Source organism: Marmota monax, unplaced genomic scaffold (assembly GCF_021218885.2).
Source record: "Marmota monax isolate L192 unplaced genomic scaffold, Marmota_monax_Labrador192_F-V1.1 WCK01_AAM20220418_F8-fsc00078, whole genome shotgun sequence".
In the NCBI taxonomy this organism is placed as follows: domain Eukaryota; kingdom Metazoa; phylum Chordata; class Mammalia; order Rodentia; family Sciuridae; genus Marmota; species Marmota monax.
In genome coordinates, this window is record NW_026694865.1 from 6,154,290 (window position 1) to 6,172,758 (window position 18,469).

Genomic DNA, 18,469 nt, shown 5'->3' on the forward strand with positions numbered 1-18,469 from the left:
AGGAATAATAATAAGATAAAATTAGATCTGAATAATAGTGGAGAAAAGATCTTCCAGTTAATGACTTTTATTATAAACTACTCAAATTTATTTTGCATTTTTGTAGAAAAACTTATTGTCAATTTATTTTTAGTAAACTTTTAGTTTCTGTTTCTGTTTTTAGGTAAAACCCTGCTGGCACAAACTTTAGCTAAATGCCTTGATGTCCCTTTTGCTATCTGTGACTGTACAACTTTGACTCAGGCTGGATATGTAGGTGAAGATATTGAATCTGTGATTGCCAAACTGCTCCAAGATGCCAATTATAATGTAGAAAAAGCACAACAAGGTATGTTGGCAGCATAGCTTGTCTATCCCCAGATTTAATATTTTGGGAAATTAATATTAAGAAACAACATTTGTTTTGAGTTAATGGTTAAAATTCTATAATTTTATAGAAGTACCTTTGTTATATACTTTCTAGCACATTCAGTAAGGGCAATAAGTTTGCTTTATCTTTTGGTCACTAAGGTGGCTGCTAGGGTCAAGTTACTATTCCATTAGATCCTTAACATTATCATTGTTTTTCCTTGTCTAACTCCCCTCCAGACTCCTAATGCTGGGGTAGGGGCAGGAGTGGGGACTTGGGCAAGAGCAGGTGAGTTTAGAATGGGTGAGTCTAGAAACAGTTTAGCCTGTTGACCTACAGGATGGCATAAATGCTTCATTTCTCCATCTATCCTGTGTACTTATTTACATGAAGAGCATGACAGCTTCCTGTCCAAATTCCTTTAAGACAAAAATGTAGGGGGCTAGGGTTGTGGTTCAGTGGTAGAGTGCTCACCTAGCACATGCAAGGCCCTGGGTTCAATCCCCAGCACCACATAAAAGTAAATAAATAAAGTAAATAAATAAAGTAAATAAATAAATATTTTTTAAATGCAAGAATGTAGATGGGAAAGAGCAAGCTAAAGTTTTGCTACTGCCAGCACTGCATGTACCTCATGCTTCCACACTGTATCTCAGCTTCTCATATTAAAGAACTTGAGTATATTAGTGGAGTAGATAACTGTTATCAAAGAGCTTCGCTTATCATACTCAAATGATATTATTGAATAAATTTCAAAGTATTTGCACAAAACGATAGATGAATTAGAGAGCAGTATGTTTTTAATATATCAATCCATTGCATATGTTAAGTATGAAAAATTGAACAACCTTGCTCAGTAGTTCTCTAGTCTTTTAAAGCTGAGGCTATCTTGTGTATATCATTTTCATATTATAAATAGAATCCTCCTTAAATTATAGGAATTGTCTTTCTGGATGAAGTAGATAAGATTGGCAGTGTGCCAGGCATTCATCAATTACGGGATGTAGGTGGAGAAGGCGTTCAGCAAGTAAGCAGTTGAATATTTTGTTCAAGCCCACTAAAAGGAAGGGAATACATCAGCTTCCCAAATATTGTACGTTTGGTTTCACATTCAATTAGATTTTTTTTTTTAATTTGTTTTATTCCTCCCACCCTAAACTTCACATACCATTTTAAAGTAGTTCTGATCTTAAAAGAAAGTTATTAATGATTTTATGTAACAAATTACTTTTCTTGAGAAATTAAAAATATTTTAAAGAACAGAAAAAACAAAACTTAATTTTTATTATTTTTATTCCTCAAAGGCCCAGTTAAGCATTCTAGAAGACTCTTGAAAAAGTTCTGATTCTAACTAGACATGAATGAACTAGACATGTTTTATTCTTTCCACTTAGTTAGAAGATAGGTGTCAAATAGTGTGCCATTCCTTCAGAGTCATAATTGAAGTTACAATGATCTATTGGCCAACTTAACCTTTTAGTGGTAATTAATTATGATATAAACTAAAAGGTATAGCAAATTGCTTCACTTTTTAAACAGTAACAAAGATATGTGCTAGATAATTTTATTTTTATGAAGGCATCTCAAAATATATTTCCAAAGTTTAAACTGGAGTAGAAAAGAATTTTAATTTATATGAAAGACAAACCAACTATTTTCAAATTTTGAATGCTCCCACTATGTTTAGGAACCATTTTATAGAATCATAATTCTGTCTTTTGGTCAGAGTTATGGCTTTGTTATCAAAAACAACTTCTTAGATTGACTATTTCCTCACTTACAATGCATCAGGAGTCTTGTATTCATTTCAAATAAATTCATGAATTATTAAGATGATAGGTACATTTGATTTTTTATGTTAGTTGTTATGTGGGAGTTTTCATTAGTTATGCTCATTGACCATAACCACATATTATTTCCCCATTGAATGCCATTACGTAAATTATGATAAATAATGCACTTATATATGGTGATGCTATAAATCATTCTTTATTTAGGGCTTATTAAAACTACTGGAAGGCACAATAGTCAATGTTCCAGAGAAGAATTCCCGAAAGCTACGAGGAGAAACAGTACAAGTTGATACAACAAATATCCTGTTTGTTGCATCCGGTGCTTTTAATGGTTTAGACAGAATCATCAGCAGAAGAAAAAATGAGAAGGTAAGTTTTTCTGAGGAGTTGGAGCATTACAGAGTTACTTTTTAAAGTAGTTACATTTTAAAGTAGTTCTTATCTTAAAAGAAAGTTATGTAATGATTTTATGGAAACTCAGTTTCTGTTCTCATATCTATGACTACCAGTCATTGAGGGTTAGAGTATATCAGAAGTATATTACAGGTTGTTTTAATTTTAGAGCAGTAAATTAGAGGATTTCAAAATACTAGATGTGGGCATTTTTAAAGTATAATATGATGAATTCAATTTTATATTTATGTATGGAGTTCTCTTATCATTTGAGGTAGCTGCTATATTAGTAAAATTTTTATTAATTCCTTCTGCCATGTTTACTAAAGTCTATTAAACAGCTTGTCTCCATTGTTCCTTCCCAGAGTCTATCATAAATCACTGCTGGCATTTACAAATAGAAGAAACCATTTGGGAGTGGGGTTGTCATTTTACCTAGTTTCATAGATGTTTCTTTTTGTTTTTTGTGTTTTTGGAGGGGTACCGAGGTTTGAACTCAGGGGCACTTGACACTGAGCCATATTCCCAGCCCTGTTTTGTATTTTATTTAGAGTCAGGGTCTCACTGAGTTGCTTAGTGCCTTGCTTTTGTTGAGGCAGGCTTTGAACTCACCATCCTCCTGCTCAGCCTCCCAAGCCACTAGGATTATAGGCGGACAACACTGTTCCTGGCTAAGCCGTTTTTGTTTGTTTGTTTGTTTGTTTTTTGGTATTGTAGTTTGAACTCAGGGGCACTTGACCACTGAGCAACATCACCAGCCCTATTTGTATTTTATTTAGAGACAGAGTCTCACTGAGTTGCTTAGCACCTCGATATTGCTGAGGCTGGCTTTGAACTTGTGATCCTCCTGTCTCAGCCTCCCGAGTTGCTGGGGTACCTGGCAAGCCCTGTTTTTAACTGGGACTGGGACTTAACTTCTTCAGGTCTTCAAATTACATGCTCATGACCTGTCTGTTGATTGATTATATAAAATGTAACATCAACATGGTGGCAAGAAGTACAGAACACACATGGATTTTTCATGTGTTTGTGTTTTGCTTAATAACTAGCCACAAATGTTCACTTGTATGTTATTATAACATTCTACCAAAATGAATGTCAAATTAGCGGTTCCCTGTGTTGTTTTCTTTGAGTCTTCTTGGTTATCAGTGTCTAGTTTAATGCATGAGTTTAAGTAGCAGTAGAGTAGTATTTGTTCCCTTGGTAGTTTCTTCGCATACCCTACATGAGAAAACACTTTTACAAATAATAACTGAGCCGTGTAATCAGGCCTTATTCAGCATGAATAAGGTTAGATTTTTATTTTTGTAAGAATTTATGTAGAATTGCAACAGTAGGAAAAATATAAATTAACTATGAACTGTATTTTTCTTACTGTTGCTATTCTGCATAAATTAACAAATTAGAAGAAATTCTTTTTTTCTTCATGTGTGGGTAAGAGATAACCTTGTATTTGAAATTCTGTAACCAAAAACAGGGACCATGTACTACTCATATTAATTTACATTTAATATTTCTTTATACTTCTAAAAAGAATTTGATGCTGAAACATGTAGTATAGAACAATTAAAAGTAATATCAGAAAGGAATAAAAAACATGTAAAAGAAAGATTTAGATATAGTTTTGACCCATTGAGAATTAAGTTACTTCATTTAGCTACAAACCTATAAACAAAAAAATAGGGGGAAGTCATGGGCTGTAGTTATTACATGAAAAAGGGAGGAAGCATATCAGATTTTTAGGAGAGAGAGTTTTAAAAGGATATGTTGCATAAATCTTAATGTAATGGAGAAAGAGACATGAGACTCTCCAAGAGTGATTTTACAGAAGATTAAGAACCCCATGCAGGTATTGTTTTTATCAACCCTCATTAAAAGCCAAGAATACAATATTAAATAATATACCTGTGGGGGCTGGGGTTGTGGCTTAGCGATAGAGCACTCACCTAGCACGTGCGAGGCCCTGCGTTCCATCCTAATAAGCACCACATAAAAATAATAAAAAAAATATTGTGTCCAACTAAAAAATAAATATAAAAAATAATATACCTGTGTTTCAACCATATGAAACTGTTTACAGTCCTTTTATTCTACTTGCTTTTGCCTCTTTTTTCCCCTATATCAATTCAGTCAGCAAATACCTGTTAAATGACCAATTAATTTCTCTGTGAAGATTTTCTTGGTCACTTCTCCCCAGTATGTGGATCTTTTCTACTGCCACAGTGCCCAGTAGTCATCTCTCATAGTACTTGTAATACTTTTATACTTTTATATATTCTCTCTCTTAAGATTTCCCCTTTGGGGATAAAGTCTGTCTTCAGGCATGTATCCTGAGTTTTAACATTTTTATGAGTATATAGATTTATTATTATATATGCTTTTATGTTAGATAAATTTCAATGTTAAAATTATTGAATGAAAGGTATTTTGCAACTCTTCATGTACACAGCTTGGAGAATCAGAGGAACCGTGTCTTAATTTATTCGGACTGCTGTAATAAAATACCATAGATTAGGTGGTTTGCAAACAACAGAAATTTCTTTCTCACAATTCTGGAGACTGGGAAGTCTAGGATCAAGCCACCAGTTTATCTGATGTCTTTTGAGGACCTGTTTCCTCATGGATGACCATCTTCTCACTGTAACCTTACAGGGCAAAAAAGACAAAGGATAGTATAGTTAGTATAAGAATACTAACCCCATTCATGAGGACTCCACCCTATGACTTTATCATGTCCCAAAAGCTCATCTCCTAATACCATCACCTTGTGGATTAAGATTTCAGCATTTGAATTTTGGGGAAACACAAACATTTAGTGCAGTATGGACCAATTTTTAGCTTAGGCTATGTTCTTGTATAACATGCTTCTCTTGTACTTTTAACATAAACTATATGATGTGTAAGGATTAAACCTTCTAACAGCTGACTGGAGTATGGTTCTTTTATGTTGACTGCATCAAGACTATAAACCTTTCAATAATCAACCCTCATTCAACAAAGTTAGCATTGGGTTAGAATCATCCTTAGGTTCCTTGTAAAATCTGAATTATTCTAACTCATAGATTGGTGTATGCAGCCCCAAATCATGATTTTAGTAGAATGTTTAACAATGGGATGTCAATGCCAAATGAAGTCCCAAAGCCACAGCAGTGCAGAATCTGATGTTTGTATATAATTTTTTTATAAGACTGTTTATTCCATAAGCATTATCCTAATTTATAGTACTACAAAATTAACTTTGATGACAAAAATTGATATCTCAATTTTCATATTTCTTATACCTTTTAGAAAGCACACTTGTCTAGTGGTCTTGGCTAAACTCTGCAACTTTATTATCTGAGTTCTAAGGGACTTCACTTAATAGGTCTTACACATCTACTTCTGTTAGAATGCTTTGAGAGTTGATTATCCTGTATTGATTAGGCAGACACAGTTCTGAAGGCAGACAGACCCAAGTTCTTGGTTTGCCCCTTACAGCAAGACTTTGGTCAAAGGACTTAATCTCTATAAGCCTGTTTTACGCCTTTATTAAATGTGAATAATAATAAAACTTTCTTTGTAGAATTGTTGCAAAGATCACATGAGGTATGTATGTAAAGTGCTTAAGCTTTATTCTACTGTTTATAATATGCATGATTTCTTTGGCAGTATCTTGGATTTGGAACACCATCTAATCTGGGAAAAGGCAGAAGGGCTGCAGCTGCTGCAGATCTTGCTAATCGAAGTGGAGAATCAAATACTCACCAAGACATTGAAGAAAAAGATCGGTTATTACGTCACGTAGAAGCCAGAGATCTCATTGAATTTGGCATGATTCCTGAGTTTGTGGGACGATTACCTGTGGTGGTTCCTTTGCATAGCCTAGATGAGAAAACGCTTGTACAAATACTAACTGAGCCACGTAATGCTGTTATTCCTCAATACCAAGCCTTATTCAGCATGGATAAGGTTAGGTTTTTATTCTTCATATTTAATTATTTTCTCGCTGTTGAAATTCTAAAATACCTAAATTAGCCTTCCAGATTTAAAAAGGAATCCTGTTCATCTGGAATGTCCTCACTAAGTATAAGTCTATTTCTTACTAGGTATAGATCTATGAATCAAGGAAGGCACATTGTGTTACATAGACATTTAGGGGTTCCTTTTTTTCTAAATTAAACATCATTGTGATGTAAAGCCCAAGGATGTATATAGAAAGAAATGATGTCATTGGCCTTCCCCTCTAAACCAAATACACAGCATTGTCCCTTTATCACTGACATTCTAAATACTTTTATTGTCACATACTATATATACTTTCATATATTTTTCCCCCTACTACTGGGGATTGAACCCAGGGATGTTTTACCACTGAGGTGCACCCACAGCCCTTTTTAGTATTTTGAGACAGGGTCTCACTAAATTGCTGAGACTGGGCTCAAACTTAGGATCCTCTTGCTTCAGCCTCCCTGTAATCCTCCCTGGGATTACATGTGTTACTGGCACTTGGCTTATATTGTTGTACACGTGTCTAAATAAAACTTTATTAGCTTTCATATCTACATATCTGTAGTAAACACATGATAAGTCAATCTAGCCCACACATTCAACCAGATAGTAAATGTTTTGGGTTTTATGAATTTAACATCTCTAAATATCAGTCATCTTCTCTCTGTTGTCACTGCCTAAAATCAAGCTCCTTTATCATTCTTCTTGACCTCTGCCTTGGTTCCCAATTGGTCTCCCTGTTTCAAGGTTATCTTTTTTTTAATTTTTTTTTTTTTTTTTTTTTTAGAGAGAGAGAGAGAGAGAATTTTTTAATATTTATTTTTTAGTTTTTGGCAGACACAATATCTTTGTATGTGGTGCTGAGGATCGAACCCGGGCCACATGCATGCCAGGCGAGCGTGCTACCGCTTGAGCCACATCCCCAGCCCAAGGCTATCTTTGACTACTACCACCAGAGTTGTAGTTGGATCAGACTATCCCTCTAAAACTTTTTTATCTGGAAAGTCAAAGCATTGGTTTCATTTAGTTCTAAAATTCTATGATTCTAAAAAGAATAATGGTGATAATTATAGTTAATAGCTCAAATGCTATATGATTATATTAGGAAAATATTATCAAGGATTATCTAAGTTTTCCTTTATTTTTAATCTATTTGTAGTGTGAACTGAATGTTACTGAGGATGCTTTGAAAGCCATAGCTAGATTGGCACTAGAACGAAAAACAGGTGCACGAGGCCTTCGGTCCATAATGGTAAGTTGGTGTTATTCTAAAATAGATTATTTCTTGGCATGAGTTTTGAGACTATTAAGCCTCCTGTTTTGCTTTTGCAAATGTATTTACAGAATCAGCCTAAAGTTTCTTTGTATGTGTTTGTGTGACTTTCTTGAGGGGACAGAGAGGATGGAGGTCACAGCAGATTTTCTTTTTTTTTTTTTTTCCCCCAGAAAGGTTCTTTGGGGTTGGGGGTATGGTTCAGTGGTAGAACACTTGCTTAACATGCATGAATCCCTGGATTCAATTCCCAGCACCAGAAAACAAAAAGGAACTTTAAGGTGTTTGCAAACAAGGACACATACATAATATGATAAGTGAAATACAGAAAATCAGGATCATAGAACAATTTGAAGAAATTCTATGTGGTCCTTTATTCTAAGTACTGAGCCCTTTCTGAGACCAATTGAAAGCCCCATTTTTATTTGATTGAAAGTAAGTTGCAGACACCATGACATTTTACCCCTCAGTTCTTCTATGAGGTGAACTCACTTTTTTTTTTTTTTTTTTCCTGTACTGGGAATTGAACCCAGGGCCTCACATATTGCTAGGCAAGTACTCTGTCACTGAGTTACATCCCCAATCCTTTTTATTTTATACTTTGAGATGAGGATCTCACTAAGTTGCCTAGGCAAGCCTCAAACTTTGAATCTTCCTGCCTCAACCTTCCTAGTAGTTGGGATTATAAGTGTGTACCACCATGCCTACTTTTAAACTTTGTATACTTCCCAGATATACAGACTATTTTTCTGCCATTACCCTCTCTAGAGTTTTTTTTCCCTGCCCTCCATGTCTGACTGTACAATGAATTACTGTATACTCAACCTGCTCCCAAAGCAAGCCCATGTTCCTATTTCCTCTTTTTTTTTAATATTTATGTTTTAGTTGTAGTTGGACACAATATCTTTATTTTAATGTGGTGCTGAGTATCGAACCGAGGGCCTCGCGTATGCTAGGCGAGTATTCTACTGCTGAGCTACAACTCCAGCCCCGTTCCTATTTCCTTTTAAGGATTTTTTTTCTTTTTCATTTTGTGGTATTGGGGATTGAACCTAAAGGCACATTTACCATTGAGCTATATCTTTAGCCTTTTTTTATTTTTAATTTTGAGATAGGCTCTTACTAAATTGCTTAGGGCCTCCCTAAGTTGCTGAAGCTGGCCTTGAACTTGTGATTCTCCTGCCTCAGCTGCCTGAGTTGCTGGAATTATAGGTTGTGCCATTGAGCCTGGCCCTTTTAATGATTTCACTGCTAACTATCATTTCCCTTTCCTTAGTAGAACTTCTGATTGAAACACTTCATCCATCACAGATAGTGTGGGATTATACTCTCTGATAAGGGCTTGGAAATAAAGTGTTAATGATTAAGGACAGTTTTATAAACATGAAGAGAAGGTAATAGAGTTGACATTTTTAAGAAAATTTGAGGTCCTCAGTCAGTGTTTTCCTTTAGAATAACACTCAGAGGCAAAGCCCTGACCTAAAGGCAAGTCTGGTTTTCTGTAGTAAACAATTTTAGATCCACTGCAGCATTTGAGACCAGTGTTCATTTGGAGTCGTCATTTGAAATTGAAGAGCTTGGTAGAAGTGATTTAGAATGAACTGTTTTCAAAGTAAGGATTATCTTTTGATCTCCTCAATAATAGAATAAGCCAGGACAGCTCTGAGTTAACATGTGAGCTTGAAAGCATAGTCTTTTTGTACATGCATGTTGACCTAAATAGGCAAAACTACAGACAAATAGCTTATTTGTAAAAAGATTTTTCTGAATTTGGTTAGAAACTGTTTTTATATAAAGAACGCGAAAATTTTTACATTGATTTCAGTTTTGAGTGTATAATAGACAGTCTTTCTTGAGTGAATGGATTCACTTGACCTATAGAACAAAAGTATTTTGTATGTAACCTGTTTTCCATGTAATTTATTACTTTTTATATCTTTAGGAAAAATTGTTACTAGAACCAATGTTTGAAGTCCCTAATTCTGATATTGTATGCGTGGAGGTTGACAAAGAAGTAGTAGAAGGAAAAAAGGAACCAGGATACATTCGGTAAAGTGTATTTCAAACCAGAAAAGATCTAAAGTTTAAGATCCTTTTTGGTCTTTATTATTATAGTTTATTGGTCTGTCATTTTAAAATTGCATAATAATCCTTGTGTTTTTGTAAAGGAAGTAATCTTATGAATTTTCTGAAAAATCTAATCTGGGCCTATGAAATAATATTTTGTGAGTCTTTTTGAAAATTGATCTTCAAAATTAGCATCCATTTTCCCCGTAAGGAAAAATTATCAAAAGAAACATAAAAGTAGTCAAAATTAAGAGATTAAAATGAACTTTACTAATAATTCTTAATTGAAAAAATGACTTTTTTTCATCTTTCATAAGACTAAAACTTTGTGTTCATAATTTTTTCTTTCAGTAGTTGTACCAGTTGACAAATTTGACATCTTTCACTACTTTATTTGATCTGTTCCAAGAATCCGCAAACATTCTCATAAAAGGCTAGATAAATACTTTAGGGCTTTATGGTCCGTATTGCAACTATTCACAACTGCCCTTGTGGCACAAGAGTAGCCATAGATAATATGTAAATGAATAAGCATGTCTGTATTCCAGAAAGTCTTTGTTTACAAAAACAGGCAATGGACTGAATCTGGCTCATAAGTTATAGTTTTAATAAGAAATTTATTAGGGAAAATGTTGGAAAGTGTACTTGGCAACTGTGTTGTAGTTTTTCCCATATTTCACTACTAAGCAATCTTAAAAGTGCTTGTTTTGTGGATTTTTTAGATAGGGAAATTAATTTGCTACTTTGAATCTAGAAATCCTGTTTATCTCAGTTTTTATTTAAAAAACAAACATGACTTTCATTATAGGGCCCCAACAAAAGAATCCTCTGAAGAGGAGTATGACTCTGGAGTTGAGGAAGAAGGATGGCCTCGCCAAGCAGATGCTGCAAACAGCTAAACTGTCAGACTTCTGTCCTGTATATAAAGCTTTTCCTTCTTATGTTTAGGATCATAACTGTTTCTACAGTCTGACATTAAAGGCATTGAATCTATCTTGGATATCATACATGATCAGAAGCCTTTAGGATAAGAATCAGATCATGTATATTATTGTAACATCACATTGATTTATACAGCGGACATTATGTGGACTTTAATGGCACAATGTTTAGAGATAAAATGTATATTATTTTGGTTCAGTTTTTAAAAAATATGCTTTAACAAAATTCTTAGGTGTTCTTTTAAGCAATGCAGGTATTGCAATAACTGTGGATTTTACAATAATGTTACTCTACAAATGGGAAAATAAATTCTTTAAAATTGAATATTTGGGTACCATTCTTTAGTGTTACCTTTTTCTACCAACATTCATTTCCTGAAAATATTGGAATTTTATTCATCTTACAAATTGGACCAGGTAGTTTCAAGAAGTTTAAAATTTCATGAAAAAAATAGCCTGAAGACCATAAATTGATTATTTGTTTAGCTACATTCTTAGTCTTATCTGCTATTGTGTGATACTAACTTCCCATTTGGTACTTACAAAAAAAAAAAAAAGACATTCTCTTACCGACTTGTCTCATTTATTTGCCATCTTTGAGCCATTTTTAATACTAAGGGTGAGTTGATGGAATTAAGTCTGATATAAATCGTCAGAAAAAGACCATACATCTCATTCTTTTAACTAGCATGCAGTGTCATAGTAACAGCCATGTGCAGAATTAAGTAAAATACCCTGATAATGTGTACTTTCCCAAAGTACTAAGCTAGTTTCTTGTTTTGTTTTGATGCTAGACATCTAATTCTTTGGCTTCATAGAACATTAAAGAAAATGTGTTTTGCCATCAGCCAAAGTGAATGTGTTCACACTAATATAAGTTATTAATCTTCATTATATAGCAAAACTAAAAGAGGAAATTTTTTGGACTTAACAAATGAAAATTATATTATTTAATTCCATTATTATTAAACTGGGTACCCTTTAAGTTTTTTTTTTCTTTCCTTCTGTAATGACACAGTTTCTATATTATTGTTCAATTCAGTCTCATTTGAAATTGTTTAAGTCAGAGTACCTTTAAGTATTTGTGTTCATTTTTTGGTTTTTAGTCTTTAGTTTTCCTTTTACTCACTTTTTCTTAGGCTATTAACAGATTAGAAATCCTGTTGAAGGCTTGGGCTATGATATAATAAAAAGGATGTGAGGTACCTATTTATGGCTGGGGTAGGACCAGAAATGCATTTTTGCAGAGTATAGCCTGATTGCTATAGTGTGAAATAGAAAAAGTTATCCTTATTCTCCCTAATAATGGTTCACATTCTCTTTAGGAATCTTTCGTATTTTAACTTTGTTCATTATCTTTCTCTTATAGCATCATTTTCCTTTTTGTAGAGTGAAAATTGGGAGTAGTTATATTAAGATCCTCCAGAAATGGACTGGGAGACATTATGGTCAACAATTTACCTTTGGTTTCACAAGTTGTTAACAAAGCATAGTTGATATTTTTAAATCAAACACAAATGAATACAACTACAGTTTGTATCTGGGAACTTATGTTTTGGCATTTGAATAAAACAAAAGGACTAAATGAAAGCCATTGTGGTGGTGTGTCAATATTACAACAATGCAGGAACCTCTACATTGACAGTAAAAAGGACAGCCAGAGCAGCGCTGAGGTGGGCTCTTGCTGTGTTGCCCAGGCTGGCTTTGATCCATGTGCTTCAGCCTCCCAGTAGCAGGGATTACAGATGCATGCCACCATGCCTGGCTAACAGTGCCATTTTAAAAGGGCACAGATGTTATATGAGCTGCTTTATTCCAGGGATTGGTTAATCCCTGGCACTTTCATGTCCCTCTAACAAATATTCCTAGTTATAGATTCAGAGAAAGTTTTATTAAAATTTATGTTAAACATTATTGCAAATCCTTACTTAAATATCCTGCATGGAATCTGACACTAAGGACGCAGACCAAGCTTTTCAAGAACCTTACTAGTTTTCTAAGGGAAGTAAGCATAGAATTCATTGAATTATAATAGTGGGGGTGTGGTAGCCCAGATGAGTCTGGAAGAATAATTAGGAATTGTCCGGTGAAAAATGAGGATTAAAACCAGTAATGGTATACACCTGTGATCCCAGTGACTCAGAAAGCTGAGTGATCAAGTTGAGGACAACCTCAGCTACTTAGCAAGACTCTGTCTCAAAAAAAAAAAAAAAAAATGTGGCATTTATACACAATGGAGTATTACTCTGCATTAAAAAATGACAAAATCATAGAATTTGCAGGGAAATGGATGGCATTAGAGCAGATTATGCTAAGTGAAGCTAGCCAATCCCTAAAAAACAAATGCCAAATGTCTTCTTTGATATAAGGAGAGTAACTAAGAACAGAGTAGGGAGGAAGAGCATGAGAAGAAGATTAACATTAAACAAGGATGAGAGGTGGGAGGGAAAGGGAGAGAGAAGGGAAATTGCATGGAAATGGAAGGAGACCCTCAGGGTTATACAAAATTACATACAAGAGGAAGTGAGGGGAAAGGGGAAAAAAAACAAGGGGGAGAAATGAATTACAGTAGATGGGGTAGAGAGAGAAGAGGGGAGGAGAGGGGGATAGTAGAGGATAGGAAAGGCAGCAGAATACAACAGACACTAGTATGGCAATATGTAAATCAGTGGATGTGTAACCCATGTGATTCTGCAATCTGTATACGGGGTAAAAATGGGAGTTCATAACCCACTTGAATCAAAATGTGAAATATGATATATCAAGAACTATGTAATGTTTTGAACAACCAACAATAAAAATTATTAAAAAAAGGGGTGGTGCTAGGGGATGTAGCTTAATGGTAGTGTCTCTGGGTTCAATCCCCAGGGTCACTAAAATAAGAAAAGAAAAAAAGGGTTAAAATCAGAATCTCAGAAGTGTGAAACAACTAGAGAACCTTAGGAGTTGAGAAATAGGTAGCAACTATGGCTTTCTGTTATTATTTCATAGAGAAACCATCTCTGAACCTACCAACTGCATCATCCAATCTTTCTAGTTAAAACTGAAGGGTCCCCCTTACCAAAATATAAACACTTCACGTATGATTTGAGTCCCATAATCCCCTCTCATTTCTCAAAGCCTCCAGTTCTTTTATTACATTAACTGTTTTCTTCCTTGTGAATTATTCCTAGAAACATCAAAATATTGCTGAGAATTCCTTATCCTATAGCAAATCTCCCAAGCCTTTTCACTTATCTTTCCAACTACACCATAATTCCCACTAGGGTGAAGACCAAACTTGTTTTGTTCACTATAATGACTATTTACCATAGTGCTTCATATATTTACAGTGATCTGTATACTTTTAAACACTTTGTTCCTGCAGTCTGGCTGGGCACAATTCACGAGCCACTTATCAAGCAGAAATGAACTTTTAGAACACACACTCTGCACCACACAAGCTCTTCAGGAATTCCCTCAGAGCCCAACTGCCACCACCGGCTTCCCACAAGCCTCTCAATCCCCCACTCCTCCTGCTCTTGAGGCTGATTGGCTGGGTCACGTGGGCAGAGCCAAAAGAGTCCCCCAAAGAGCAGCTCCGTGGTCTGAAAGGGTGGAGAAACAGCCCAATGAGCGTCACCGCAGAGGAGCCAATCAGCTGGCAGCTGGAAGTTTGCTGGGGCCATGGTGAGCCAATCAGCTGGAAGTTTGCTGGGGCCCCTTTGGCTGTGGCTCTCAACATCCCCTCTCTCTGTTTAAACAACAAGCATGTGGCTTAGAGACCATGCCTGCCTTAGGTTGTCCAATACTACATATGGTCCTTACCCGTCATCAGATGAACTGACCTCAAGGCGTCAGCCTCCTGTTTTAGGTTGGTACCATTGCAATTGGATCTTACCCGTCATTGACTACCAGTCCAGCATACAGCCACACCTGTGGACAGGCCTTTGTACCAGTGGGGGGGTGAGGTTCTTGGCTCACCTCTGGTGGCCCCCAAATTTTAGCTGAATGACCATCACAAGCAGAAGGAAGGAGGATACACCAAGCCAATTGACGGCTCCTTTTGGAAAAATTGTACCATCGATGACACCATCAGCAAAAATACCCCGGCACTACCACAAGTCGCTGCACCAACAGATAGTTCACAATGCATACAAGTGATACATAGTCAAGGCAAGTTCTGCAAGCAGTTCAGTGATAGCTGTCATCTTTGTCTTCACCGGCACTGGGATGAAGATAGGAATTCTGGCAATAATGGCTAAAGAAAAAATTATGTAACATTCCAGCAGGCACTAAAAGAAAACAATTTTCTGAACAATTTACATTATCCTGAACAGAATTATTAAATATAATGAAAAGGAAAGGTGAAAGTAAACAAACAGATCTGTTAACCTCCTTTTTTGTTCACATATTAAAACAATCCTCAACAGCTATTTACCCAATTTAAATTAAACCATTTAAATCACGTGAATAAGAAAAAAAAATATTTGGATCCATTTTTTCATGAGCGCTCGTCATATATGATATATGGACATATGCACATACAAACATACAACACAAAACACAAGTGTGCACACATAATACATACAACACATAACATAATAGTAAAGGCCTTATAACTTTTTACAGGTGAAATCTCCATTGCAATGTTTAAAAACTACAAAGTCAAAACATTAACCTAGGTCTGAATGAGCTCAAAAAACAAAATAGAACTTCATGATGTGGGAAAGGGCAATAATAAAATAGATACTGAAAAAAGCATCCTAGTTTCATTAGCCTCCAGGTGTGGGAGAACCACTGTCGCAGATGTAAGGATAGCCAAACTGGAGTTCTGGATATCAGCTGTTATGGATTTGAGCCAAATCATCTTCTTTTGGTCTGTAGAAATCGCTTTAGTTAATCTCTCTGGAATCCAAATCGGCTGCTGTTCTCCCTGTGGAAACACACAGACCCCCGACTCCAGATAATCACTGGGTCAGGACCTTTCCATTGTCCTGTTAGAATATCACCAAAGTACCTTGGGCTTATGTACTTAAATGGAGGTATTGTCCTCCATTTAGCACAGCTTTACACATACTAGTCCAATCTGCTGGTGTCATGTTCAAGTTGGTAATGGATTCGACCATGCTTACAGTGAAGGGTGCTTGAGGACCATAGGTTGTTACAGCCTCTTTTAGCTGCTTCACTGTTTTGAAATCTAAAGCATGGTGAATTCGCTGCCCTCCTGCCTGCTCAAATACAGGGCATGCTAATATTTGAGGTCCTGTCTCAGGATCCCATCTATCAACTACGGGGGTTGGGGGCCTCCCAGCATATGGAGGTGGCGCTGTTGGTTGGACACTTACGTCCTCTGGTGATAGAAAGATGTTAGTAGCAGTCTCCTGTTGTAACTTTTCCCCTGATGGCTTTTTCTGCTCTAGACTTTCTTTCTCTAACTAGCTCGAGAGACCTTCTCTTTTACTTGAATTTTTTCCTCTGTCTGACTAGCTCAAGAGACCTTCTCTTTTACTTGAATCTTTTCCTCTGTCTGACTAACTTGAGAGACCTTCTCTTTTACTTGAATCAATATGTCTTCTTCTTCCTCTACCATTGTCTGAACTGAAGGCTTTGGACTAAGCAAACAAGATACGAACGTCCACAATGGCAATGTGCCAACTGGCAGAGTTCCTGGGCTTTTCTATTCTTTTTAAATCTTCACCATGATGGTTCCATTGTGATATATTTAACAAGTCCTCCTTAAAAAGCCATGGGCTACATTTTTGTATTGTATCAATGTATGCCCTGACTGCTCTTGATTTTACTGGGATGCCTCCTTCCTCTAACAATTTACTTAACACTCTTTCGGTTTGTTTTTTACTAATCTCTGATCCCATATTTCTACTATAAGTATAATACAACCCAACAAGATAATGAACGCCAAACAAAACCGATACAGAATGAAACAAAAATGGAACAACAAAAAATCATTATATCAGCCTTTCTATCCTCCTGAAATGTCCATCCATCCTTTCTCTCTATCTGTTCCTCAGACGCAAATAGTTTTTCCTCAGATGTGAGTGGTTTTTCTTCTGTCTCACCCATCTCCAGGGACAGGCAACTTAAAACAAAAGCAAACAAAACGAAAGAAGATTCTTGAAATGGCTACCCATCCTCTCACCCTGCCCTCAGGGGCGAGCAGTTTACCTTATCACTTACCCTCAGTCGTTCCCGTAGGGGCCACCAAATGCCGCAGTCTGGCTGGGCACAATTCATGAGCCACTTATCAAGCAGAAAAGAACTTTATTTTTAGAAAACAAACTCCACAAAACACAAGCTCTTCAGGAATTCCCTCAGAGCCCAACTGCCACCACCAGCTTCACAGGAGCCTCTCAACCCCCCACTCCTCCTGCTCTTGAGGGGGATTGGCTGGGTTGCGTGGGCAGAGCCAAAAGAGTCCCCCAATGAGCAGCTCTGTGGTCTGAAAGGGCGGGGAAACAGCCCAATGAGCATCACCGCAGAGGAGCCAATCAGCTGGCAGCTGGAAGTTTGCTGGGGCCATGGTGAGCCAATCAGTTGGAAGTTTGCTGGGGCACCTTCAGCTGTGGCTCTCAACAATTTACAGTGATCTGCATACTTTTAAACACTTTGTTCCCCCAGAGGATTGTGCACAATGAAAAAAATAAATCCTAAATGGTTATACACTATATGATTCCACATATAAATACATAACATTCTTGTGAGGACAAAATTTATAGAAATACAGAATAGATTAGTGGTTTCCAGGGATTGAGGAGAAGGTGGGTTAAGGGGGAAAAGTGGTGTGACTATTAAAGGACAAATGAGGAATCCTAGCAGGGACAGAAACATTCTGTATCTTGACTGTAGCAATTGTTAATATACTGGTTGTAATATGTAATTGTAATATGTAATCTGCAATACTGCAAGATGTTATCATTAGGGGAAAGTACACAGGATCTCCCTGTATTTCTTCTTACAATTGCATTTTAATTTGCAATTGTTTTAAAATAGTTTAATCAAATGGTATGGTTTTCCCTTCACCTACTGCTTAAAATCAATGGTTTCCTCTGGATTTTATATCTTCTGTCCACTTCCCCAAGATCACGAGGTTCCCCTTGAAGTAGGATAGAAGGAATAAAGATAGGTAAAAAGGAGACAAAAAGGAAGGAAAAAAGCCGGAAAAAAGCCTATAGCTGTAACTCTAAAAGCCCCAAGCTTGGACCTTCTCTCCAGATATCACTCCCAGGCCTGTCATTCCCAGATTTCTGAGAAATCTACAAAATCTTTTTAAAAAGAGTTACTATAAATTCACCCATCTATGAAAATTGCCTCATTTGATTAAATATGTGCACTGTTAGTGTACATAATTTAGACACATTCCAAAGATTGATTAGATAGAAGAGATAATGTCAAGCTGAAAATCCTGGATACAGACCAGATAACCATAAACAGCTTGTGATTTATGATCAAAGAACTGAGTTCACCAGGCTGACAAGGGTCCCACATAACCTTACCACGTCTACCCTTCATAAAGTTTCCTTTAAAAGAAAAGCCCCAGTCAGGCATGGTGGCCCTCGGGTTTCCCAGCGACTAGGGATTTGAGGCCAGCCTCAAGAATTTGGCGAGGCCTTGTCTCAATAAAAAGGACTGGGAGTGTAGGTGAGTGGTGGATCACTTCTGGGCTCAA

The 18,469-nt window shown here is 36.3% G+C and overlaps 1 protein-coding gene across 1 annotated transcript in view; it reads left to right on the top strand.

Moving 5' to 3' along the window:
* The window catches only part of Clpx (caseinolytic mitochondrial matrix peptidase chaperone subunit X), a 37,406-nt gene extending 25,013 nt beyond the window's left edge, over nucleotides 1–12,393 (top strand). Inside the window, exons 8-14 of the mRNA XM_046426594.2 lie at nucleotides 164–328; nucleotides 1,288–1,376; nucleotides 2,347–2,511; nucleotides 6,184–6,483; nucleotides 7,682–7,774; nucleotides 9,738–9,844; nucleotides 10,671–12,393. Coding sequence (XP_046282550.1) covers nucleotides 164–328; nucleotides 1,288–1,376; nucleotides 2,347–2,511; nucleotides 6,184–6,483; nucleotides 7,682–7,774; nucleotides 9,738–9,844; nucleotides 10,671–10,761 — 1,010 coding nt within the window. The 3' untranslated portion in view covers nucleotides 10,762–12,393. The remainder of the gene's footprint in view (nucleotides 1–163; nucleotides 329–1,287; nucleotides 1,377–2,346; nucleotides 2,512–6,183; nucleotides 6,484–7,681; nucleotides 7,775–9,737; nucleotides 9,845–10,670) is intronic.
* Nucleotides 12,394–18,469: the final 6,076 nt, after the last annotated feature.